This window comes from Trachinotus anak, unplaced genomic scaffold, assembly GCF_046630095.1.
Source record: "Trachinotus anak isolate AG129_WGS33_773 ecotype Australia unplaced genomic scaffold, CSIRO_AGI_Tana_v1 ptg000001l, whole genome shotgun sequence".
NCBI lineage: Eukaryota > Metazoa > Chordata > Actinopteri > Carangiformes > Carangidae > Trachinotus > Trachinotus anak.
In genome coordinates, this window is record NW_027273852.1 from 19,349,522 (window position 1) to 19,376,642 (window position 27,121).

At 39.9% G+C, this 27,121-nt stretch overlaps 1 protein-coding gene across 1 annotated transcript; it reads left to right on the forward strand.

Moving 5' to 3' along the window:
- Positions 1–1,235: 1,235 nt before the first annotated feature.
- Positions 1,236–27,077, forward strand: fer1l6 (fer-1 like family member 6). The gene is made up of 46 exons (XM_071482467.1): positions 1,236–2,564; positions 4,541–4,632; positions 5,428–5,539; positions 6,399–6,453; positions 6,849–6,980; positions 7,080–7,142; positions 7,302–7,380; positions 7,468–7,624; positions 8,768–8,954; positions 9,457–9,558; positions 9,700–9,790; positions 9,981–10,098; positions 10,203–10,437; positions 10,567–10,675; positions 10,840–11,080; positions 11,401–11,521; positions 11,746–11,846; positions 12,235–12,337; positions 12,527–12,646; positions 12,751–12,903; positions 13,018–13,189; positions 14,128–14,252; positions 15,023–15,157; positions 15,277–15,426; positions 15,535–15,642; positions 15,739–15,801; positions 16,441–16,539; positions 16,979–17,204; positions 17,525–17,655; positions 17,773–17,892; positions 17,986–18,031; positions 19,123–19,167; positions 19,780–19,877; positions 20,136–20,264; positions 20,354–20,494; positions 21,092–21,219; positions 21,308–21,478; positions 21,603–21,757; positions 22,290–22,432; positions 23,121–23,209; positions 23,287–23,385; positions 24,585–24,705; positions 24,843–24,963; positions 25,046–25,203; positions 25,335–25,435; positions 26,653–27,077. Exons 1-46 carry the CDS (start codon positions 2,530–2,532, stop codon positions 26,831–26,833), a joined length of 5,661 nt encoding a protein of 1,886 aa, XP_071338568.1. The 5' UTR covers positions 1,236–2,529; the 3' UTR covers positions 26,834–27,077.
- The last annotated feature ends 44 nt before the right edge of the window (positions 27,078–27,121 follow it).

A 27,121-nucleotide genomic window follows, 5' to 3' on the forward strand; every position in this document is an offset into this window, starting at 1 on the left:
ATTAAACCTGCTTCAACTTTTGCTGCAGCAAGATTCAGTGTCATCTGGCAGTACATGACTCTGGCCAATCAAATGCATTCACGGAAACATTCCAACATACTGCAACTAATACTAGTGCAGCAAATCCATATTAGTCCATGGCTGGAAATAGTCCTCAATGAATGCTTCCTGCTGTTTGAATAAAGTTTTGTTGAAAACTACAGTGCCCAGCTATTTTAGGAAATTACAAGGCTCTTTTAAAAATTGACACTATATTTGTAAACCATTGTTAAAGTGTTGTGTCTTCATTAGGAATCAGTGGGCTGAGAGCCACAGACAGGCAGTTGTTTTTCGTCTGGTCACTGGATTTTTTGACAATAGCTAAAATACAGACTATCACCAGATTTATCCTTTTAACTGGTACTGCCTACCATGTATTAATACTGATCTATTTATAGTAAAGTCACAGAGTAATTGAAAACAGAAGGGGAGTTGGATCTTAAGGGTTCCTTGGTTTGGGTTAGAGAGCCACACTGAGCAACACTTTTAAAATTGGAATACAACATGCTAAAAAACCCTAAAACCCAGGTTATATTACCATAAAATAGCAAGTGAAAGACAACTATAAAATATATAAACTGTCCCTTATTTATAAAATCTTAAAAGTTTCAAAACTGATTTTGATAATAATTTAGAATAATTTAATTTAAAATATTTTAGTTACAAAATTATTATGTCCTTAATTCTCAGGAGTGGGGATCGACTGCTGGCTCACATTAATTTGTCCCACACACAACACCCACTCATGCCCCAGAGTCTGATTGATCCTGTCGATTTTGTGATTGCGATTGCGGGTCTGCCATCTTGGACAGCTACGACCAACAATGCCACTTGGGCACTTTTTAAAATGTTTTTGTTACTTTCATTTGGACAATTTTGCCTTTAGTATGATAGAGACAGTGGTAGAGAGACAGGAAGGTTAGGGATGAGAGAGGGGATGACATGAAGCAAAGGGCCTGACTCAGATTCCCAGGCCGCTGCAGTAAGGATTGAGCCTAAATGGTGTTCGATCTACCAGGTGAGCCACCAGAGCGCCCCCACACTGACTAGTTTATTCCCAATTGTTTGAAAGGTCTTTTGTTCATTGTTATCTTCAAAACATGATGACGTAGTTCAATACAGAACAAATGGATATAGCCTTATGGATGCGATACCTGCAGATAAGACAGACGAGTTTTCATGGATAGTAGATTTTGAGTCTGTATTGCAGTCCAGACACAAGACTGTTTCTTCTAATATTGGTGTCAAGTTGTTGAAGCTTTAATGCAGTACATTCATGAATAAATGGATTCAGTTTCTGTTTTTACAGAGAGCGCATACTGGAGACATATCTACCTTAAACTCATGCAATAATTTATTGCAAAGGTAGTTACATGATGACGCATCCCAATACCCATATGATCGGGTACAGTTCTGACTCTGCCCAGCTTCCATGATACATCTTTATTCCTGTGGCCTGGACGTGTGATCCCTCCTCCCAGCCGTATGACTGGTTTAAAGTAATGTCTATCAAAAGGTAACAGTGGTGGTAACAACTTACACTGATAAGGAGAGAAAGCTAATTGGCCGCTCCAACTGCAACGTCAGTACACAGCAGTGAAACTATGCCTCCACTGTTTTGAACTTGAGGCCACTATCAAATTAATCAAAGTTTGAACTGACTGTGTAAATTGCTGGTGACTGGTGATTTTTGGACTTTATAATCATTAGAACATTCTTCTACCTGTAATACTTCCTTGTGAAAGGAGGATGTTCCTGCATTATTAGGTAACTATCATTAATCTCACATGTAAAACCTGAATTAAGGAGTGAACACTTCAGATCGTTCTGACAGTGAAGGCAGTGTTATAAACACTGATGTGAACTACTTTTTGATACGTGAAAATGCAGCAAGGAGGGCAGGTCCCTTTACCTAAACCACAAACCAACACTCATACAAAGAAACTGAACCACTGGAACCACAGCTAGTTAAACATGGAGAGAGATAGGATGAAAATATTTTCTTTAGAATGAGGAGGAAGGGCCTGAGCTCGGCTGTCAAGGTTTAATCCACGAGTGCAGAGATATGTAAAGACAAGATTGGGCATGAGGTGTTGTGGAGAGTGAGGTTATTTGTGAGGATGAGCTGAAGGATGTTTGGATAAGCCTATATTTACAGTCATGCCAAATTATAAAGGAATTTTGAAAGAAGAAAAGGCTGTAAAGACTAAGTAAACTGGGTTGAGCAGAGACGATAATTTGTTACTGGAAGTTTGCCAGGGCGACTAATCCTAAAAACAGGCGATGGTAGGCTGATTATTATTCAGCTCTGGTCTGGAGAGAAACCATGTCGTAGCATTAGCAGAGAGAGGAGAAGGTGAATAATAAACACAGAGTCTCCAGAAAAGCAGAAAAGCAGCCAGATTTCATTCATTGACGTGGAAGTGAAAGTCCTGATCATTCCTGGTGACTGTTGGTAGAAAAAGGAAAACTTCTGTGGACTTCAACAGAATGGATCCTTTTGAGAGTCCTGCAACCCAGCGGCGGTGAGCAGTTTCACTTTACAGCATTGTCTTTTTTACCAGTTTGTTCCATCCAGCAGACAATTTTAAATAACGTCTGTGTCATATTTGGCCATTTTAGTATTTATGTTTAAGATTTCAGCTAATATTTTTTTCTGTTTTAGCAGTTGATGGTGGAGAATAATTAACATTAATCTCAGATCAGTGTCAATATTCATAAAGAAAATATTAGTATTCTTCAAATTTTGAAAATATTGTGCCTGTAAGCATAAGGTGAGAAACATCTCATTGACAAAATGACATAAGACAGTGACTGAACAACTTTGTACTAATTTTATTTCCTCAACTTACAGATACGCAAAAGTCATATTTATATGATTAAACACATAAAATGTATGTAATCATATTCTGTAAAGTTCCAAGATCTTGTTGTTTAGATAATATATGAAGCACAAAATAATTTACTCCCAAACTGTATTCACAGGCTGTTTGAAAACAGAGGGAACACGTACAAACTTAGGGGAATAAGTACAGTCAAAAAATCAAAGGTGGCGACTAACATAAAAAGAAGATATGTCGGTCAAAGGGGTAAACCTGTGGATGAGATCTGAAAATGAATTAAGAATATGTTGTTCACTTAGTAAATTTAAAAATAAGGTGATACATAGATAGAAAACTGAGATATGATTATTAACTTTGCATAAATGTACCAGTAGAAGTTTTCTTTTCTTTTTTTTTTTAATTCTCTTTTCTTTTTTGGTCACTCATGGTGGTGAAAATTTCTTTTTGTTTTGCTTCTCTTTGTTTTCTGTTTTCTGTGGCTACACACTGACCTGTAATGAGAGGGCTGTAGAGAGGGTAGGTGCAATAAGCTGTAGTTTCAGCCTTCACTTTTTCGGCCAATATTGGTGTGTTTTTTTTTTTTTTCTGTGTCTTTATGTACTGCATATGGACCAAAATTGAATTCAATTGAATTGAATAATGGTTGATGGCACCTCTTACATTTTATTGATTTAGTTATTTCTTGTTCACTCCCAAAGATGTTTTTGTAATATTTAACTGAAATTAAAGACATCCAAATCTGTTAATCCAGTTTTTTTTTAAGGAAATTGTACCTCAAGTGATTTGTGTACAAAAAGAAAATGAATTGCATATATGCAGTTCATTTACTTTTATGAAAAGCTGAATGCATTTTTTAAACTCAAAATGTTCATTGCAATAATTCACAGAAACACAATAATTTGATTGTTTTATAGCGACAAATGTTCCTCATGTAGGACTGTAATCACAACTAGGAAGCAGCAGGCCTTGTTGGTTTTTCACTGAAGATGCACAGGAATCACATTACAAAATGTATGTGTCATTTTGTATTTTTTTCTGCTTTTTATAGATTTTGAAAATGATGAGCAGAACATAAAACACTATAGAGGAAAAGCATTAATTAGAAATTTTGTTTTTTATCTCCAGTAAAATTAAATAAATAGCACAACACTGTCAACTGCCCACACACTGACATTGAAATGTTGTGCTCTGGGTTAGCTTTGACTTACCCCGTGAGTTAGCGAACAGGGCAATTAGTGAGTTACCCACAACATTGCGTGTGTGTTCAAGTTGTTATTTTATGGAAAATTAAAACAAACACATAGTTATCATACTAAATATTTGGCCTAAGACTGTGACTCACTGAAGTCTGTGACACACCATCAGCAGACACTTGGTATCTTTTGGTAATTAAGTATAAGGCGTGCACTGCAGCTGTCTTCACCTCTTCCTGGTATAGGGTGGGGCTGCAGTTAGTCTTCAGCTAGTAATAAAGATGCTACATTTGACTGAGCCTAATATAGATGTGTAAAACCTCAAATAAATTTAAAGCTAAGTAAGCTTTTTGTGCAATTAGACTATACTTACTGGCTGCTCCGTCATTACATATGTCATTCATACAAATGGGGTTGAAAGTAAGAGTTGACTAACTGAGAGTCTTCTTCCTCCTGTCTGAGCAGCAAGGCCAAGATGATGTTTGGCCTGAAAATGAAGAAGAAAAAGAAGAAGAAAGTCGACACAGACCTGGTCCTGGCAAACAAGGGAGCTGTGGGTAAGGCCTGGAAAACAAACAAGGACACACATAGACATACACATACACATACACACACATACATGCACACATCCTAGTCTTACTACGTTCCCAGCCTCTTACACTAACCTTAACCATCACAACTAAATGTCCATTAACCCTCAAACATCCATTTAAACTTTTGCAGTCCCCACAAAGCTGCCAGACCCCATAAGTATAGTAAAACAAGCACTCTCACACACACAAATCTCACAATCTTGGCTGTATTTCCTGTGTACAGCAGAGCACTTATCCCTGTCATATCACTGTGGGTGAGACTAACCCTTGTCAAACAGTCACATGTTTAATACTGGAGCGAGAGTGTATACAGTCACAGTCATTATGGGTAATTTAGGTTTTCAGGGACAACAAAAAAATGTCAGACATCACTGAATGTAGTTGTCTCTGTTTAACTTGTGTGCTAAGCAAAATAGTTTCAGAGACACTTGTACCACAACCTGAACAGTTTTTAAGTAAAAACTTCATTTTGAGACACCAAAATTCACCCCTTTGTGTTATGTTACTGTTGCTGGTGTTAGTTAGCTTAAAGGATACTGGCTGTCAGCCCAGATTCCTCATTGTTTGTAAAGGTTTCGTATCAGGAGGAGGACGACCTCACTGACCTTTTCTGTTGACAGAAAGCTCAAACAGTAAGTTAAGTTGAATAGATCTTTGAGATCATTTCTATGGGGTTTAATTGACTTTAATATCTGACATGAAGTTGTGCAAAATAAAGTCTGTCCGTGTGTGTGTGTATTTCTGTATATATGTCTGCAGACAGTGAGGCAGATGTGCCCTCTGAAGTGTCTCTCCTGCTGGAAGGAGAAAACACTGAGGATCAACCAGGAACCTCTGCAGTCAGAACCAGAATAATACCAAACAATAAGAGGTGTGAAATATTTTTACACACTACATAACAGTTGTATAAAGTATTAAATGTATAAAAAAAACCTCCTTAAATGCTGACAAAAAGAGGCATTAATTCAAATCTGCACTTGTTGGCAACAAAGATATGGCTAAATAAAAATACACAAATAACTAAAATATAAGCAATGTGTTGTTGCATTGCCCAAAAATGGCATATCCATATTTATAGATTACTGTTTGGATCAGCAAATCCCATCAGCCGTGAGTCCCACCTGACGGCAACAAAGATCCTTTGGGCCTTTGAATCAGCATCTTAATGTGGCAAAGTTTATTCAGAAATGATCAAACTGAGCTGCGTGTTATCACAGAGGAATATGATATGATTTTGTTCAGTAAAGTTTTCAGTTCAGTGTCACCCTCTCTGTGATCTAGAATTCAGAATTTGGAAAGTAAAATCACAAGGGAAAAAGCAGTTACTGTAAATATGATGTAACATTAGATGCGTGCACGTTTAAAGAAAACTACAGGTTAATTTGTTTAATGATCTAAATCATACTCTATGTATATGTAACATAGTACATAGATATATACACATGTATTGCAATTGTTTTTTATATTGAGTTCAGCTCTTTATCTTTTTGCATCCCAGTGACGAGCAAAACTTCAACATTACTCTGTGATCCATTCATAGTCATGATTTCTTCATCTTGGTAACTGTAAAGCATTAACAGAGTTTTGTGTCTGTGCTATAATGACTATGTGTATTGTATATTTGTAACAGATCACTAGATAACTGTTTATTATTATAACTTTTATATGCACATATCTTTGTGTTACTGTGTTTGATAATGACCCTGACCTGTACAGTAAAACTTCAACAGGTCCAAACTGAAAACTCGCATCCAGGAAAGTGAAGGGAAACCGCAGAGCTTCCAGGTACCAACATACAGAGTGCACAGTTATGAACCACATTCGGGTTATGTATAACTTTAAATGAAAGATTAAATGTACATAAGCAATTCTCATGGGTATGTGGAGTGGTACCAGTAATAATTAAAAGAGAGAAATATATAAATAATAAGAGAAAACAGGCAGAATTAAACACAACAGACCATTTTAACACATAAAGGCAAAATAGCACATATTTGTGATGTACTAAGCTGGTGAAAGCAAAAATGAAGAAATATTTTTATATGGAGGAAAAGACCTGCTTTAGATTATGAGACATTATGTCAGTAATATGTGATGTCTTTTTTAGCTAAATCGGAGGTAAACCTTGACAAAATCCTTCTCATGTGTTGCATGTGTTGATGTGTTTTTTTGTCTCATAGATTTCCATTAACATCACAGAGGCCAGACAGCTTGTGGGGGAAAACATTGACCCAAGTGTGGTGATTGAGATTGGTGATGAGAAGAAACAGACGACAGTCAAAGAAGGAACCAATGCTCCCTTTTACAATGAGGTTGGAATAAATTAGGATGACCTAGCAACTCAATAAACTGTCTTACTGTATGTACGAATTGGTTGACTGTCCTCACGCTCTAACCTCTCTTTCCATTAGTATTTTGTGTTTGACTTCTTTGCCCACAAAGAGGTCTTCTTTGACAAAGTTATCAAGCTATCGGTGAGTAAAAAGGTCAAAAAAAGTGGCATGTTGTGTTTTATGTCTGTGCCTCCATGGTTTTTGTGTGCTTGCATACCTTTGGTCTTTGGGTCATTGGGTTTTAAGTGCCCACTTAGTTTCAAGGTTGTGATTGGTCTTTGTGCCTCTTTTTCTCTCCAGGTGATGCACTCTAAGATGCTGAGAAGTTTCTGTATTGGCTCCTTTAAGCTGGATCTGTGGACAGTCTACAAACAGCCAGGTAACAACTTGCTATCGACCGTGTCATGGTACATTAATTAATTCTATGAGTTCAGTTTGGGATGATGGCTTCTTCTTGTTCCTTCAGGTCACCAGTTCGTCAATAAGTGGGCCATGCTGACCAATCCTGGTGACATTAGCACTGGGGTCAAAGGTTATGTCAAGTGTGACATCAGTGTCTCAGCAAAGGGAGATGCCATGCAACCAGGTCCGAAAGCGAGTGATGCTGAAGAACAGATAGATAAGTATGATACCCGTTTTTTTCTAAATATTGTTTTTGATTATTTCTATATATCCCTCCAGTTAAGAGAAGTATATGCTTTAATGATGTGTTTACAAAGACCCAATGTGTTTACAGAACTCATTATGCCTTTCAAATTGTCTTAATTTGTAATATATGGACCCATTATTTAAATAATATGATATCTATTATATATGTGAGGTAGCCATATGGATTTTTTTATTTGTGAATTTAAAGAAATTTAATTGAAGATTTATGTGAAAAAATAAGAGTTTAAGAGATTAACTGGTACCCAATTATCCTGATAAGTTGTACAAGTGCAACCACAGTTGCTGGAACACAGGCTTCTGGTGAAGTTTAATGTCTGTGAATCATTATTTAGCATTCCCCTATTATTTTATTAGCTATTATTTTACATTCATTTTCATACTATGCTTTTAACTTTTAACATTTAACTAATCTTACAAAAACACATTTGCTATTTATCATTAATTATCACAATTATACAGTCATATGTTTTGACTTGTAATGTTATATTATGCCCATTTCACGTAGGCAGGTGCACTTACAACCATTTTCTTCCCTGTACACCTTGTTGCATTTGCATGACTAGTGTCCTCTATAGCAACATACAGTACATTGCATCACTACATATGCAGATGACACTCTCCTGTTTTTAGATAAAACTTGACCAATAAACTCTGCCTCTTGAATACTGAATATTGAATACTTGTGGTCCCTACAGGATGTATTCTTATTATTTTGCCGACCCAATGACCTTTTGCTATGCTCCAACATTAGAACAAGATCTCCATTGACATTTAGTTTAACCCTGTGGGCAGATTATATGAAATTCAGTGGGCACATTCATGCTCCTCATTAGATGAACTCTCTGTATTGTGGACATTTTCATCTTGTGCAATAGTCAGACTGGAATGAGTTTTGCACAAGTTTAATATATTATAATTTGTTGCAATGCATATTTCAACCTCCTGGAGTTATTTTCAGGGCTTTAGACTCATAGTCTTTCTTTAATTAGCTGCCTCTCAAGTTGCTACTGATAAACCTGGTTGTTAAAAGGCCCAGTTTGTGACTGGAAAATAATATTATTAATGTTTGTGTTTTGCTGTGATGTCCTTTTCCTCAGGAACCTGCTGATACCAGAAGGATTTCCCTCTGAACGACCCTGGGCACGTTTCTGTGTGAAGGTCTATCAAGCTGAAGGCCTTCCCCGGAACAACTCCAGCATCATGGCCAATGTCACCAAGGCCTTCATAGGAGACAACACAGCACTCATAGACCCATATGTAGTGGTCAGCTTCTTTAAACAAGTGGTGGGTTTAACATCAACTACTGTATAATGATTTTTTATTGTACATTCATTTAAAATGTAGGTTTAAAAAAATAAGGTTATGGTTGTAAAATAAACATCCATTCAGATGTTTTTGTCGCAGGGAAGAGTCAGATGATTGTACATGATTTCATGTACGTGAAAAAATTATTTGACTCATTCCAGACAGGGAAATCTAAATTAAACATTGGCATGCTTGGTGAAATGTGTACAGTATGTATGTCCTCAAAGTTTTGGACTAAAACTTAGCACTACTGCATTAACCTGAAGAAAGATGAAGTATTTGGTTGGAAAAACCTGCTCAATTTTGATCTTTGCTCCTATTTGAAACATCAGCTTTTTAACTGTCTAACTGCCAGGTCCACTGCTGCTGTCTGTTGAGAGGATTGCATGGTCTGAAATCCAGTGCTAGTTATAGTATTATTATATGTAAGTTATATTAGGTAAGTCTAAAAAAAATTTTCAAATCTTACCTCACCTCTCAGGGTCGCACATCCACTCAGAAGTCCACAGCAGACCCAGTGTGGAACGAACAGATTGTCTTCACAGAGATGTTTCCTCCTCTGTGTCAGAGACTGAAGATTCAGGTGTGAACGTTGTTATGTGGGAGGGGCAGGGCTGACTTTCTGCAAATTCAACCACAATTTACATTTAAAAACACATTAAATATATAATTACACTATACACATTATAAACGTCCCAGGAATCTGGCTTCTCTTTCCTTATAGGTCTGGGATGAGGGAAGCATGAGTGATGTTGCCATAGGAACCCATTACTTTGACCTGAGACGTATCTCCAATGAACAGGATGGTGACAGAGGTAAGGAAAGATGAAAGGAGGGATGAGAACAGAGAAGAAAACTAATGAGGGAAAGATAGGGGATAAGAAAGGAGAAAGAATTTCATGGAGGATAAGACAGTTATCATACTCCTGCGATTGTCTTGTGGAAAATGCTGTTTGTTCCTCATATTCTGTCTTCATCTTATTCCCTCTTTCTCTCTTTCTCCAGGGTTTTTACCAACTTTTGGACCTGCTTGGATCAACCTTTATGGCTCTGCCCGAAACTTTTCATTGGGTGATGACACTGTGGAGCTCAATGAGGGCATCGGAGAGGGCGTGTCATACAGGTCAATGTTAAAAGATGATATTATTCATTTTAAAAAAAGAGTAGATCAATAATTAGCAAATAACCTACTAACAACAACATCTGCCCATATCTTGCTGGTGTTAGGGGGCGCGTCTACATGGAGCTGGCAGTGGAGATCTTGTCAGGGGGGATGGGTTCAGAGTCCAAACTCAGCCGAATGATCAAGCCTGTGAAGGACACAAAAGCAGGAAAAGCCGGAGGGAAGGATGGTAAGACTGCTGCAGGAGGAGCAGCAGGAGGAGCAGCAGGAGGAGCCGCTGATGATGATAAAGGAAAAGCTGCGGCACCAGAGGTCCTGCCTGTGGAATCTCCTCCTGCGGTAAGAAATAATGCCCTCAATGTTACCAACAGATACACACAGTGTAGTAAATTAAGAATACTACATGGTAACGATGGTGCTTCTTGAAATATTGCATTACCCATGAGTCTGTGCTGTTCCTGTGTCCAGCTGGATCCCGACAACAAGGAGAGCTTCCTGCTGTTTGGTGTTTTGTTCGAAGCCACCATGATTGACAGAAAGATTGGTGACAAACCAATCAGCTTTGAGTTCTCCCTGGGTGAGTCGCCAAATCCAGATTCACTTTTTCTTCCGTCCTTGTTACTGTTGCTAGAAACTCATCACACATTAAAGTAATCAAACCACCCTTTGATGAGTTCATAATATATAATATGGTTTATGATACATAAAGAAACCCTGTTCTATTTTTGTCTCCTCCCTCAGGTAACTATGGTAACACCTTGGAAGCTACGGGCCAGCCCAGCACGAGTGTCAGTCCTGCGGTCCCTCGGAGGAGAAAAGCGCTAGATGTCCCGGACAGCAGTGACATCTTCGGCTCCTCCCCTCTCAGCTCCCCCTCGACCTCTCCGTCTTCCCCCCTCCTCCCCAGAGACCCTCAGGACACCGCCTCAACCTCCAAGTCCACCACGCATCCGCAAAAACCGCTCATTGTCGAAGGAAACAGGTTTAGTCACATCAGCATTTAATGATTGGAACACTTCTGGCATGAAAGTTAATCTAGTTATTTAATGTTGTTGAATGTAATAGCTTTCCTGACCCTTTAATGTTTAGTTACAGTATATCCACGAGGAGAAAGGAACAGCTCCTTTTTCTCAGATTATACCCGATTGGTCAGTGATGTAATCATGGTATCTTTTAAAGTAGTTTTTTTCTAGCTTACAATATATTACTATTATACTATACTTTATTACTACACAGTGTTTTCATAAGTCTGCCAGTTCATTGTGTGTATAACTGTGTGTGTGTATATGTGTTCACATTTAGGCACTACATGCATCTGCCCCTGGAGAAGCAGAAGCCATGTTTTCATGTGCTGAGTCACTGGGAGGACAGAACATACCGACTCTACAACTCCAATATGCTGGAGAATATAGCTGTTTTGTTTGTATGTTCACACACACACAGACGCACACACACACATACACACACACACACACACACACACACACTCATGACAGTCACAATTGCAAACCCTGAAAGAAGCCAGACCAGTTGTATCATTTTTATGAAACAGTTTGTGAAGGACCTGCCTCTCAAAAACCTACCTGATGACTCTGTGGACAGTTTCCACAGCCGTGCTAGTAAAGGTAAATATTTATTTCCTCTTAGGAAGAGGGGGTGGCCGGTGCGGCAGAACTACACAAGAAGTCAGATCCCAGGGCTGAGGATACGCTCAAAACCATCCTTAAAGAATTCTGCATGGATGCCAGGTATTCAGACAATCAAATCCAACCCTCTGTGTCTCAACTCAACAGTGGTAGTAAAGTCTTAACATCATTACTTTAAATATTGTGTCTTTATTAAAATCAAATGTCAAATGATAAATATGAACAATTTGTAACATTTTATAGAAATAAAATTTTCAGTTTTCTACCCACAGTGTATGTTGTCTCTGCTAAAGTCAAATATATAATTATGCATCAAGGGATTTAGGTCTGGCAGTGGAGACTACTGTATGTAGATGGTGTTTGTAACTATGCTGCAGCCAACATGCACGTCATGAAGATACTGTACTGCATGGATATCGCTGCTTCTTGAAAAAGTCTCACAGAGCTGCATCTTTTTGTGTGTGTGTTAAATGTGTGTTATTTTCTACAGGAGTTTCATAGCAGCAGCAGAGGCCAAGCTGAAGGCGGAGCTAAAGTCTGGTTACCTGACACAGTTGGACAAGAAACGCCTTACCATGTGTACACAGGAGCTGGTGAAAATACACACACACACAGATACATTTTTAGTCTTACAGTGCAGTGGATGTTTGGATTTGTTCTCCATTTAAACTGCACACATTGGTTGATTGGCTTTTAATAGCAAATGTGGGACATTTTACAAAAAATATGCCAAATGTAGGTCCTTTAATAAGTGTGTGTGTGTGTGTGTGTGTGTGTTGCAGGACAGTATGATAGAAGAGGCCTACTATTTGGGAGAAAGGAAGAGAAAAACTGGAGGGGTGAAAGAAATGCTGCAGGACGCAACAAAACTCACACACAGACTACGCTTTCTTGTGGAGGAGGTGCAGTACTCACATTGTGTGTGTTTGTGTGTCTGTGTGTGTGTGTTTCATGTACACTGCATTAATTTATTTACCTCATACATCCTTTCTTATGCACACTGCAGCCCCAGCACACAGTACCAGACATGTTTGTGTGGTTGCTAAGCAATAACAAGCGTGTTGCATACGCTCGGGTCCGAGCCAGAGACCTGCTGTTCTCCAGCAGCCAGGAGGCCCGAGGAATCCACTGTGGCAAGATTATAACCCTGTTCCTGAAGGTAAACTCCAACAACGACCGTATAACTTCAGTATTTCTCAACATAGGAAAAGTAGACGCATGTGTGTGTGTGTGTGTGTGTGTGTGTGTGTGTGTGTGTGTGTGTCTGTTGCAGCCTCCGGGGAAGCGTGTTGCAGGCTTGTCAGTCCAAGCAAAGCTGGATGTATATCTGTGGTTTGGAAGCTGCTCAGACTCCATCCACATGCTGGATGACCTGCCTGCAGGATTCACTAGAGCCACAGGGGGCGCTGACGCCAGCAGCCCTCCAGCACACCTGCACTGCACAGGTGAGTAAGAAACTCATTATTAAAATCAGAGACAGTTGAGAAAGGAGACGGTTCACTTTTAATTATTTCAACTAGATAAATACTGAATTGATTTTTCACAAGCCACAGATCCTCAGAACACTCTGACATCAAAAGGGTTATTTTTAAGACCGACAGATGAGTAGAAAATTCACTTTATTTACTCTGTCTCAGCAACACACTCTCATGAGATCTCACAACACAGATCTGTTCTCTCTGTCGGCTCTGCTCTGGTTTCACTGCTGCAGAAGTCGCTTTCCAACCACAGAAGTTTAGAGAGATTTATATCTGAAACCATGAATTAAACTTTTAAACTGAAATAAAACCTGTATTTCTTTGCTTAATAATACTATTATTGTTATGATCACGTAACTGTCTTTGGAGGGAAAACAGAGATTATTGTTAGACTGATATGATCTTGTACTGCGTTCATCAGATATTAAGCTAGCAGATACAAACAAGCAGCAAAATCAGGCAAAAAATTCATACTGTTCATAGTGTTTTAATTGTTAAGCTTTGACATGAACAAGCACACCTGCTAGCAGACAGGAAGTGTATACCATTTCATACCATTTACTACCAGTGATGCTGCCTGCAATGTGTTACCTTCTGTTAACGTATAGTAGGGTAAAAGAGTATCTTTGTGAAAATCCCTCCTTACTCTATGGTGACTTAGTTTCAGAAACTAATCAACACTGATGGGAGTTATGAAAATAATTTCTAACTTCTGGGGTTGTCATATTAATTCTATCTTTAGCATCTCTCATTTGTTCAGATAGATTTTTTTGACAAAGGTACTGGTCAAATCTGTGACATTGCTATTACATGAGGGAAAGTTTAGTTACTTATACATATCCTCGTGACTTCCCTTTAAACTCACTTTGAACTACACGCTGTGTTTTGTGTATGTGTGTCTCCAGAGAATCATCAGTTCCAGCTGAGGTGCCACATGTATCAGGCTCGTGGTCTGATCGCTGCTGACAACACGGGTCTGTCTGACCCTTTCGCTCGCGTCACCTACCTGTCACACAGCCAAACCACCAATGTAAGTGATCAGTAGAGAGATCAGTAGAGTGATCAGTAGAGCTCACATGACTGGCCTGTACATTACTTGTTAAAAGCAGATTAAAAGACTGAAAAAGCTACATCATAATCTGATAAGTATGTTTTAAACAGTAGTCTCCTGAGTTATTACCTTACAAACATACGTGTTCTGTGAAGGGTCCGTGAAGCTGCATGAACAGTAATGTGTTCACTTACTGTCTTCTACGAGCTGAAGTGGTCTTGAATGATGATGCATTCACTTACTGAAGTGTGTTGGAGCGGTGATGTGGCCGCTTAGCTCAGGATTGGTGTGAAGAAGTGAACAAACTGTTCAGTCAGTGAATGAATGAAATGATTCGAATTAGCAAGATGACCCATCATTTCCTCCTGTAGTATGTCTGTGTGCAAACTGTGCATACGTTTGTGTTCCCTGGACATCAGTGAAATTTCTCTGTGATGACATTCCTATAGCTCCCAGGTCTAGAGGTTCACTGCAGTTTGTGCCTTTCATGTAATTCATGTAATCATTTTCATTTGTGACTTATCCACTGATAATTCCATTCTACAGATAAAGAAATAAGCCACATGTAAAATCAAACTCAGATCCAAATAAAATGTAACAAATGCAGCAAAAAATCACAGAATTACATCTCCACAGCTCTAGATTCTTCTGCCACTACTAACTGGTCACTTCACAGCACAGTGACATCACACTTTGCTTGTTTGTTGTTGTTTATTTGTGTCCTCATGTTGTGTTTGTGCTGTCGTCAGGTTATCAGTCAGACTCTCAGTCCTACATGGAACCAGTGTTTGCCTATGAGCCGCCTGCTGCTGAGTGGAGATCTGCAGTTCATCCAACAGGAGCCGCCATGCATCCTCATCGAGGTGTACGACGACGATGCACTGGTACTGCCATGTGGATAAATGAACAGATTAATCAAGTCATTGTTTAGCTATGTTTTTGCTATCTGCTGACTCTTTGAAGTGAACATCTCTGACCTCACCCTGTCTCCTGCCATGTGCAGGGCAAGGCAGAGTATCTGGGAGCCACAGTGGCAGTGCCTGAGGTTCGGTTGTCCTCCGACAGCTACACGCCTCCAACCCTGCAGTACAGCCCGCTGCACTGCGGCAGCCAGCCAGGAGGAGACCTACTGGCTGCATTTGAACTGCTGCAGGTTGGTCTCACAGTTTTTCTGTTGGATAATTATTCATTTTCCATCTCAATAATGCAGGATGAAACCATAATGAAGACCTAAGAATGTGTCATTGCAATGACTGTGCAGATCCCAGAGTCTGGAGAGCAGAATCTGCCGCCCTTAGAAGAACAGGAAGGAGACATCTACACGGTTCCTGCCAACATCAGACCCGTTCTCAGCACCTTCAGGCTAGAGGTTTGCCCTCCTGCATGTGTGGGATGACAATGTTTATAGTGTTGTGTAAAAGAGAAGGCTGGCATTAGTCTATATTTGTCTTTTTCTCTCCACCAGGTGTTATTCTGGGGTCTGAGGGAGCTAAAGAAGGTTCAGCTCCTGTCTGTTGATCGCCCACAGGTACACAAACACAAGTGATATGAACAAGTCCTTGAAGGTCTGTATTTTAAGATGTGATCTGAATGTGTATTTTACCTGGGCTTCACTGCAGATTGAGGTGAAACGAGTTGGTCTGACCTCCATGTCTCTCCTTCCACCCTTTCACCCTAATTTCTTTTATTTTGGTACTTTGGTGCAAGATTTCATGCTATTGGAGAATTTTTGTTACCTTGTGGCACAGCTTTTTTGTGTATTTATCCACCTGTGTGTTATGTCCTCATTTAGTCAAGCATGTGCCTCTTTCTGACTGCAGGACTAAAACATAGTGTCAAATTAATTTTATTTATATATATATATATATATATATATCACAGATCAAAATTTGTCTAAAGGGGCTTTACAATCAGGGCAATATACAACCTTTGCTTTGGAAAAGGAAAAAGATTTTAACAGGGAATAAAACATGCAACAGAAGAGAGATCCTTCATAATGATGACTTGGTTTTAACTGTGGTCGAACACTCCTTTGTCTACCTGTCATTTCAATGCATGTTCAGATTATATGGCCCCTTTTTTAACAAAACCACAATTGAAAAAACAGAGATTATGAAAAACAGATGGTGAAAAATTTAAAGATTTCACTCTTTCTCTCGCTCTCCAGGTCTTTATAGAGTGTGCAGGTAAAACTTTGCGTTCCTCCGTCATTCAGAAGTACAAGTCCAATCCGAACTTCACCACGCTGGTTGATGCCATAGAGCTGGTAAGACCAATACAGCATCATACAACATACTGTGACAAGCACCCTTGCAAAACATCCTGAATGCAGCAAGCAGCTGAGATGCATATGTTGTGTTGGCTACAGTATGTGGACACCACCTGCCTACATACAATTATATTTTGGATAAAAATGAGTTTGTGGCAGCATCTGTGAAAAAACCATTTCCTGCGTCACCGTGACAAAGTCGTTTCTATAAAGAACTGATGTCAAGTAGAGTAGTAGAGAGTGACAGGAAAGGGGAAGAGAGAGGGGGAATGACATGCAGAAAAGAGTCTGGCTGGTAAATGCTAAGAGCTTTTGCGCTCATGTGGTACGCACCCTAACCACTCGGCTATCAGGTTGACACATGAATTTGGCCATTTATTGGACAATTCATGGAGAACCCTCAAAAAAGTTTTTAACATGTTTTATTGTCCTGTAGGAGTTACCAGAGAATGAACTCCTACACCCTCCTCTCAGTATCACCGTTGTGGATTGGCGGGCCTTTGGCCGCAGCACGCTGGTCGGAAACCATGTCATCAACAACCTCAAGGCCTTCAAATACACTCCGCCTCCAGCCCTGCCTGCTCCCGTACAGACACACAAACCACCCAAAGTCACATACACCACTGAACCTGCGCTGACGCCAGAGCCACAAAGTGCTGAGGGTAATAACAGTGTGTATACGTTGGTGTGTGTAAGTGGCCAGCACACAAACATTCATGTGCTGGTGTTACTGACAACCCCCCAGCTTCTACTTATTGTCAAACAACATAGAGTAGATCTGTGAGTAACAATACAGTGATGTGACAGAGAACAGATGCATCTGATAACATCAGCAACAACACAATATGGTGGATGAAACTATGCTGTGTTTAGTCCTTGAATGTGATGTCTAAGACTGTGTGTGAACCCTGCACTCTGAACAGCCCAAATTAGTCTTAGTCCTGTCCCATAACATGCTTTACCTCTGTCTCTCGTCCAATAGGACAGTCACAGCATCCTGGAGAGACCAGCTCCACTGTGGCACTAACAAATGAGGATTTCCTCATCACTATTGATGATGATGCCCCGCCTCCAGCCCCACCCACCCCTAAGCAAGAACCCAGGAAGAAAAAGGTGAAAGTTACTGCATATGTATGTGATCATAGAACAACATAAGTAACTATGATATGACATGGATCACACATACCACTCTCTAACTATTCTTCACATGGCTGTATGTTTTAAATTCAGGAGACCAGCACAAAGAGCACCCGCCGATCCACCAAGAGGAGAAGGCGGACCATCGCTGACGAGTCAGCAGAGAGCGTCATCGACTGGTGGTCCAAATACTATGCGTCTGTGGAGAAGCAGGTAGCTCTGATTGTTGAGTTTTGTTTAAAAATCTCAGAAGAAATGTTTTTATAATAGAAAATGTGATCATGCGCACACCTGTTTGTGCTCCAGGTCAAGCAGAAGGATGGCTCCCTGTTCCCCCAGGTCTTTGAAAAAGGTAGGAGCTCCTCTCTCATGACGTTATATCTGATGTCAACAGTCCAGATTAGAGGGCTGTTCTGGACATTGTCATTATGTGGCATAACGCCCTTTAGCTTCATCTTGATGCCCCTTTTCTTTCTAAAACAGAATGTGTATCTAAACTTAAATTGAAAGCACATCTTTTTTTCTGTTGCAGTCTTATGTCCACACTGGTTTTCAAAAAACAGTCTCAAGAGCAGATAAAACTGAAAAAAATCAGTCTTGTATTGTAGCATGGTTGGGGAAGACTGAGCTTCATCAGTTACATAAAGTTACGGTGACAACCCCCAACAAACACAGCTGACACACAACCGTTGTCAAAGGGGAATTAAACCAATTTTAAACATATCAAAGTCTGTTTACAGGTCTTAGGGAGAACTTACTGCATATATGAATAATTTGTAAAAACCCTGCTTTGTGAAGTCACTGGAGTCAGGATCAGTTGGGTTTGACAATGGAAAAATAATCTGGTGTTGTTGAGTTTGAAAGAAATGAGTTTACCTGACCTCTGTAGCCTGCTCCTCATCTCTGCTTGAGGCTGCATTAGCCCCTACTAGCAGAACACATCCACATCTCAGACTGAACTGTTGTAGTCATTGCATTGTGGATAATGTAGATGCAAGGGTTTGACATGGAAGAGGAATGCATGGGGAAAAAAGATAGTATCTCCTGTTCTGCTGCATCACTTTAGATTTTTTTTCCTCGTCTCTTGAGCAATGTTAGGAGTGCAACGTCAGTGGAGGATTTTCTTAACACATGTTCATGCTTGTTCTAAAGTAATGTTCTGAGTGATGTCATGATACCAGACAGATGAAAACTGAGCAGATGAGAGTCGGCAGAGTAACCAGGCTGCTGACCAGATGTTGGTTGTGATGTGTACTTCTGTTATCTGCCAAGTTTTGCTTCAGTATTTCAGAAAGACTGCTGCACATGCATATCGCCACTGATACTGTGAACTGTAATAATAATAATAATAATAGTAATAATAATAATGTGAGTAAACTGGTCTTACAAAGGGTTACCCAACACTTTGCCCTTTACCCACACACACATTGTTGTGTATTGCAGCTTCGCCGTTCCACAGCTTGCTCAGCGATGGAATAGACTCTCTGGGTAAGGACAAAGACTGATAAAAAAAGATGTGTAATTAAGGACAACTGAGCACTTTGACTTCCTTGGAGGAAATCTCCTGCTTGGCCTGAGTGAATCTTACTGGTTTCTGTGGTACAACCCTGTAGACAGATGTAGACAGCCCTATTTTTGGCTAATTTAGGGTGTTACACTGTTGGTACATTAGATGTTTGGTTCTGTCACTGCATGATCTGCCCTGCAGCTGCCACTGTTGCCCTGCAGCTTCTGCTTTTTTTAAGTTGTGGTGGCCACTTTACCAGAAGATGTTTTTTCAAAGGGATCAGTACAGTGCTCTTTAATGTTGAGGTGGGCAGCATCTGAAAGATTTCTGACAAAGAGGACAACATTAAATGGAAATGAATTATGGCACAGTTTTTTTTTCTTCTGGTGGAGATAAAGGGGGTGTGGTTTAAATTGCAGGTACCTTCGCCTGTAGGTTCCTGAGTGACAGAGTTTCTTAAGTTATTAAAAAAAAACTGACTGAATCTAGTCTGTTCCACAATGCAAATGTTTTAGATTTCCCCTCACTCTCCATGCCATGATGTGCTTTGTGTGAGTCTTGCCACTGAAAATGTATCTTGTTTGTTCCATCAGTCAGCCCCCACTCGGACGGAGACAAGAAGAAAAAGCAGAAAGGAAAAGGAACCCTGGAGCCAAATCTTGGTCTATCAACTAAACTAGCCACACTCAAGGTACTCAGTCCACATGCTCTCCCAGTCCAAAAAAATCAGTTAGATGTTCAGAGTAACAAACCCAATGTTGACATTTTTTGTAAACTCATTCTGCATTTGATGAATTTATAACTGGACAGCCACTGGCTTACTGAAGAACATCTGAGTGGTGTGTGGGTCCCTATTTGTTTAATTCAATCATTGTATATTGGTATAGATGATATGTCAGAGACAGAAAAGTTTAGTGAAGTGAAGCTGACAACCTCATGCCTCCTGTAGCTGTACGACAAGGAGCTGGAGGCAGACTTCGGGCCGTTTGATGATTGGGTGAACACGTATGAGCTGTTCAGAGGGAAAGCCAATGAGGAAGAGGGAGCAACTGATGAGAGATTTGTTGGCAAATTTAAGGTGAGACAGTTAAGTCGAACGTCTCCCATTGGCATCCACTGACATTATCTTCACTATTGAACTATTCCACTGCTTATGATTCTCTGCAGGGGCGATTCTGCCTGTATAAGCTCACTGAGGACGAGGCAGAGGACTGGGATGACATCGCGGACACAGGGCACTTCAGAGTCAGCAGGGGAATTCCTCCCAATGGCCCGGTCCAAGTCCTCATACGGGTTTACATAGTCTCTGTGAGTCCTGCTCTGTTCTGGACCTTGTTTTTAAAGGTCCTATATTGTATAAAGTGAGATTTTATTATAAAGCCGGTCTAGGTTCTATATTAATACTGTGAAAGTATCAAAGCCTCAGTCCACAGAGAAATGCACACAGCCTGTATTCAGAAACTGAGCCTTAAAACCAGCCGTCAGGACTTCTGGAACTTTGTGATGTCACAATAAAGCAGTCACTGCTCTCAGTCATGCCCCAAGCCCCACCCACCTGCACCCACCGTCCAACCTTGTAGGATTTGGTTTCTCTGAAATCTGCTTTATTTTTATTCAATCACTCAGAAAACAGTCAGCCAATCAGAAGAGAGACTCAGATCCTCTCCTCTGATTGGCTGACTGACCTGTTGTAACTAGTGCTCCCAAGAGAAGCCTGAGAGATGGTTATTGGTTCTTAAAACCATCATATATATATATAAATATATTCTTAAGGATATTAAATATTCAATATTAAATTAAACACCTGAAAAGTGTAAAATATGGGACCTTTAAATAACATTCAGTCAGCTTTCACCTATTTTCTTAGTGTGATTTTAGAAATGATGTTCTCACCTCTCTCCCTAGGCGTCTAATCTGCACCCAGCTGACCCAGATGGGAAGGCGGACCCCTACATTGTTGTTCGCCTCGGCAAAAATGAAATCAAAGATAGAGACAACTACATTCCTAAGCAGTTAAACCCTGTGTTTGGAAGGTAAATAACTGTGTTGACTAAATCCACAAAATAGCCAATTACCATGTATCTGACACTTAACTTCTCGAGGTGGTTCTCCTTCTTTCAGGTCTTTTGAGATGCAGGTGACATTTCCTAAGGAGTCTCTGCTGTCAGTGCTGATCTATGACTATGACTTGGTGGGAGGGGACGACCTGATAGGAGAGACTCGCATTGACCTGGAGAACAGATTCTACAGCCGTCACAGAGCCACCTGTGGACTCCCTACTGAGTACAGTCTGTACGTGAGGGCGTTCGTCTTCCTTCAGCTTCATTTTGAGATGTTTCCATTTGTTTCAATTGAGATCATCCTGTCGTGTTTGGAGAAACTTATTCAAAACTCTTCCTGTCTGTGTGTCTGTCAGTGACGGTTATAATGCCTGGAGAGACAGTCTGAAGCCGTCAGAGCTGCTGTCTAAGCTGTGCAAAGATAACGGTGTGGACGGTCCTCATTTCAGACCAGGACGCATCACTGTGGCGGACAAAGTCTTCACTGGCAAAACACTCTTCATGCATGAAGGTACACTGGACAGACTGAAAGCTGCTCAGATGGGGGTTGTGTACATCTGAAGTGACTGCATTGATCCACCTTGTTTAAACTGTTGTTTACATTTATTTTCTTAGTTATTTTCACTGGGTTAACTGTAACTTCCTCTCTGTCTTTATATGATACAATCAGGTTTCACATTTGTGGCTTTCTTTATGCTCTGTTATTAGGACTTTTTGTTGGCTTTGGGCATACACGTCAGTATTTTTTAGGGTTTAATAGGGAGTTAATTATCAAATGCCGAAATGTTGGTAAAATATCCCCAGAATTGGTACTGGTGTTTTTGGGGGCTCACTATTTAACGTACTGATGATGCTGCTGATGTAATGATATGCTTCTTTGTCTTTCTTCAGAATATTTCCATTCTGTGAAATATTTGGCCTGTGTTTTAAAATGCTGTAGTTCTATAGGGTTTAAGCCACACTTGTTCATTCATGTTCATTAGTTTTTGATAATAACCTTGTGTGTGTGACATTAATCATAATGTTTTGTGCACATGTCCCAGACCAGCCGGTGGAGTCCTATGAGCACTTGTCTCTGAAGATCCTGCACCGCTGGGCAGAGATTCCAGATGTGGGATGCAAGCTGGTCCCAGAACACATTGAGACCAGAACTCTATTCAACAAGGCCCGGCCTGGCATGGATCAGGTAGGCTGTAACATGGACTAAACAAGCACAAGGCTCTCTGCATGGAACATGTAATAAACCAAACAATTTTTATAAACTCATCATCATTTTTATCAGGGTGAAAAATTGTGTTTTAAACCAAAAACAACAGCAATGACGTTTAACCTTCAGAATAAAAGTCTCATCAAATATTAAACAAAAAATACTTACATTTGGCACAGAAACTTCCAGTTATATATTACAGTACTTCTACTGGTCTGTACTTATACTCACACCAATGAATAATGTATTGTGTGTATTACCCACCATCAAAGAGAAAATTAACCATTGAGAAAACATTATCACTGTACAGAGTGTAAATGATTACTGTTTTTTTTTTCTTTAATGATATATTATCCTGAAGGTGAATACCTGAAGTCTACCTGTTTGTTGCTGGTGGTGCACATCTACACCACGATCTACATTTTGTTTAGTGTCAAATTATGTCCTCAATTTTCAACTACATTTACAATATATTTTTTCATGAAGCTCAAATTTTGGCCAAGTTGTGATTGTGACTCAAAACTGTCCTGTAATAAAAGTTTGTGTGGGTGAGGGGAGTACTATTATGTAAGAAAGTGATGTCACTACAAATTCCTTCAATAGGAAGACAAGCAGCTAATATACCACAAGAAATAATTCTTCATGCCTCTGCTGTGTGTGTGTGTAGGGTCAAGTACAAATGTGGGTCGACATGTTCCCCATGGACTTGCCTCATCCTGGACCTTCAGTGGACATTTCACCTCGGAAACCAAAAGGGTGAGAACTAGCTGTCTTGATAAAACAATGTGTTTTTGTTAGGAAGAGGCACCTAACAGCCAAATGTGTGTGTTCAGGTATGAGCTGCGTATCATCATCTGGAACACAGAAGACGTGATTCTGGAGGACAGTAACTTCCTGACCGGTCAACAGTCCAGTGATATCTACATCAAGGGGTATTAACAAGCTCCTCCTTTGTTCAACATACTGATATTTTATCAGTCATACTTTGTTTTTCTTTGCTAATTAAAGTGACCCTAATGAAAAAGATTTCTCTGTGCTGTAAAAGTTTAACTGATGTATCTCACCAGCAACGAGAAGAACAGTCGTGCACACATCTGGCCTCAGATACTGCAGCATTTTCATTTCTTTATTCTGGTCTTTTAATCTGGGAAAAAATCTCACAGTGTGACATCAGGCTGATATTAGCTTATCACTGATATATCCACATTGATGTATATATTGGCTGAGAAGTTACAAGAAATTGCATGACAGCAATGCCAAAAATATGTTTTAAAGGTGCTGTATGTAAGTTTTTGCTATTGCTATATAGCCAACATTAGCATTAACAGCTGTTTACTTACCACTCAAAAAGAAAATGATGGACTTCAGCTGCAAAATTCATCCCCTTACTTGCTGAGAGCTGTCTCCAGCGGTGGAAAGCAACACCAATTTGAACTTGTTTTTCTTTTATTTCTGTGACGTCTTTTCTCATACTGCTTTGCAGTAGTGAGTCGCTATGGCGCCCAGTCTGCCCTCAGTCTAACATGAGAGGATATAGAGGTAGCACTGATCAGGGAGTGTATTCTGACCTCTTGCGATGTAAATGCAATGATGGCTGAAGCTCTTGGCAAGTGACCGTTTTCACCACCACCCCCTCCTGGCAGGAAACCATGGTCAGCGGCAGAGAAAACATACTTTTGCAACTTTTAGTATTTAGAAACAGTGTGGCCACTTTATTAGTTTGTCCACCAGAGAGAACTAACAAGTTTATTCCTCAAGTGTAAAATGGCCTGCTCACTACAGGTCACATAGTACAGGTGATAACTACATTTACTTACAAAAATGGTAAATGTCATGTTTATTTTGGAACTAACTATTTATTGGTATTTATTGGTATAAGCCTCAGAAGTATCAACAAATATAATTATATACACCTGAAGTACCAACAGAACAAATTAGTTACTGCCATATTTGTTGTGGCCTATTTACTCTAATACATTTAATTGCAATAACATAATAAACAATATTAATACATAATGTGCTATTAAAATGTACACCACAATCACCTACCACAGCACGTAGCCTAGAATTATTTCCATAAACATGTGTAACATATTTCCATTTCACAGCTACTGTCTCTCTCTCTCTGTAGCTGGTTGAAAGGTTTGGAGGACGACCGACAGGAGACTGACGTCCACTACAACTCTCTGACTGGAGAAGGAAACTTCAACTGGCGTTTTGTCTTCCCCTTCAGCTACCTGCCTGCTGAGAAGGTTCTGACAGATACATAAACAGTATCACATTATTCCATTTTCTATGGATGAAACAGGGCATACAGTGGTGTACTGTGGTAGATAAAGGCTATGAGTGAAGTAACACCGGTTTGTTCTCCTCTCTCTCTCTCTCTCAGGTAATAGTGGTGAGGAAGAGAGAGAACATTTTCTCTCTGGATAAAACAGAGCAGAAGCTTCCTGCCATCCTCATTCTGCAGGTCTGGGACTTTGAGACACTCTCCTCCGATGACTTCCTAGGTATGTGTGAGTTACTGCTTCTCCACGTGTGTCTGTGTTTCTCTCTCTGTATATTTGACTGATTAAATGTGTGTGTGTGTAGGAACTGTGGAGTTAGACCTCCACGGTTTCCCTCGGGGGGCAAAGACAGCCAAGTCATGTAAGGCGGACATGTTGACCGACGGGACAGAGAGAATCTCCATCTTCCAGCAGAAGAGAGCGAGAGGCTGGTGGCCCTTCAGCAAATCTGGAGAGCTGACGGTACACACACACTCACACAGTACAAATCTGGTCACACAGATTGACAGATTAAGCACTTGTTGAGACTTTTTTTCACTGACAGGTGAGGAAAGTGAGACTGACAGGTGTACCTTGTGCTCTGAATCCAACAGGGGAAAGTGGAGGCGGAGTTCCATCTTGTGACGGCCGAGGAGGCCGAGAAAAATCCTGTCGGTAAAGCCCGCAAGGAGCCGGAGCCGCTTCCGAAACCAAAGTAAGTGACTGGCGGTTATTCTCTTGGAGCAAATGCAAATTTATTTTGACTTCAGGGAATTTTGTTAAGTTAACACTTTGACATTCTGGTAAATTTATTAGATTATTTCTATTTTTAACAGCAGTGAGATAATTACAACATATATAAAGTCTGTCTGTAGAGCCTGACTGTTAGAGGATTTTTAAGGTGGATTCTGATTTTGATATTTGACAGGTTAAAAAAGCTGATAATGTGTTGGCCAACAGTCACATTTCCCCGCTGGTCTAATAATGTAATTGTAACAGCAGTTATGTGTTGTAATAGTCAGACATTAGGTATGGGAGCTAATGGTAATTCTGGAGACACATGGTGTCTCAGTTTTAAACTTTAGAGACACACTAACGGTATAATATTGGTGTTGAAAATCAGAGGTGTTCGTGGTGCACTGACTGTAACCGTACCAACGTGTGAGTCATGGATATATTGATTTACCATCACATCATTTAGGCAGCATTAATATAACACAATATGTTGAGATTGAAAATGAGATTATAAACATCTATATTATTTATCTTAAATCTGCCAGTGTATCAGTCAGGCTCTAGTCTGTAGGATAAAAGAATAGTTTGAGATTTAGGAAGCTACACTTCATTGCTTTATGGGGAAGTTAGATCAAAAGATTCTCCTACCAGCACATCTAACGCTCACAAATGAACACAATGTATCTTGTTTGTTTAATTTATAGAAAAACCAAAGCGTGAAAGTGTTCATTTGTTGATTTATTGGGTTGTTAAATGTTTTTGGCTGACGAGTTTCCGCTGGCTGCCTAAAAACCTCACGGTGCCAGCTAAGCTAAACACCTGCTGGCTCATGCACATTAACAGTGCAGACATAAGAGTGGTGTTAATTTTCTCATGAATCTCAAAACAAGACAGCGAGTTGTGTCTCCCAAAATGTCAAACTATTCGTTTAAATATAATATTAATTTAATTATAAGCACAAAGCTGGAAGCAGGGGAAACAGCTAACCTTGCTCTATCTGAGGTGTTTCATATACAGAGGAACTATTTAGTGACCGTTACCAGCTGGGCTCAGTGACAGCACACAGCACTAATAGTTTACCTACTTGTTCATGGACAAAACCCAGATGATTTAAGCCGTTAAAAAAAAAAAAAACAAAAACTTCTAAATATACCATGGAATAAAACAACTTCATTCTCTTTTCCTCTCTTCCCGCAGTCGTCCAGACACCTCCTTCTCATGGTTTGTCAATCCATTCAAGTGTTTCTTCCACCTGGTGTGGCGAAGCTACAAGAAGTACATCATCATCGCCCTGATCCTGCTCATCACATTGCTGTTCCTCGCCCTGCTGTTCTACACACTGCCAGGAGCCATCTCTCAGAAGATAATCAATGGATAACACACATACACACACCCTATAGACTGTTCACACTGTAGTTCTTAACTTCTGTTCAAAAGCTTTTAGATGATGTAAACTGTTTTGTTTGACTAACATATGCTGAGAATCCGAGATTCACAGGGAAATTAGTTGTGTGGTGAGAGACTGATGGCACATTAGTTTTTAGTCTCTTCATGCAAATTGTTGACAGTAACAAAAATCTTGAATATTGCCATTGTTAGCCTTTAAGTCATAGGGCTGGAATTTTTTTAAGTCTCAGTAAGAAATGGGGAAGAATATCCACTGTCC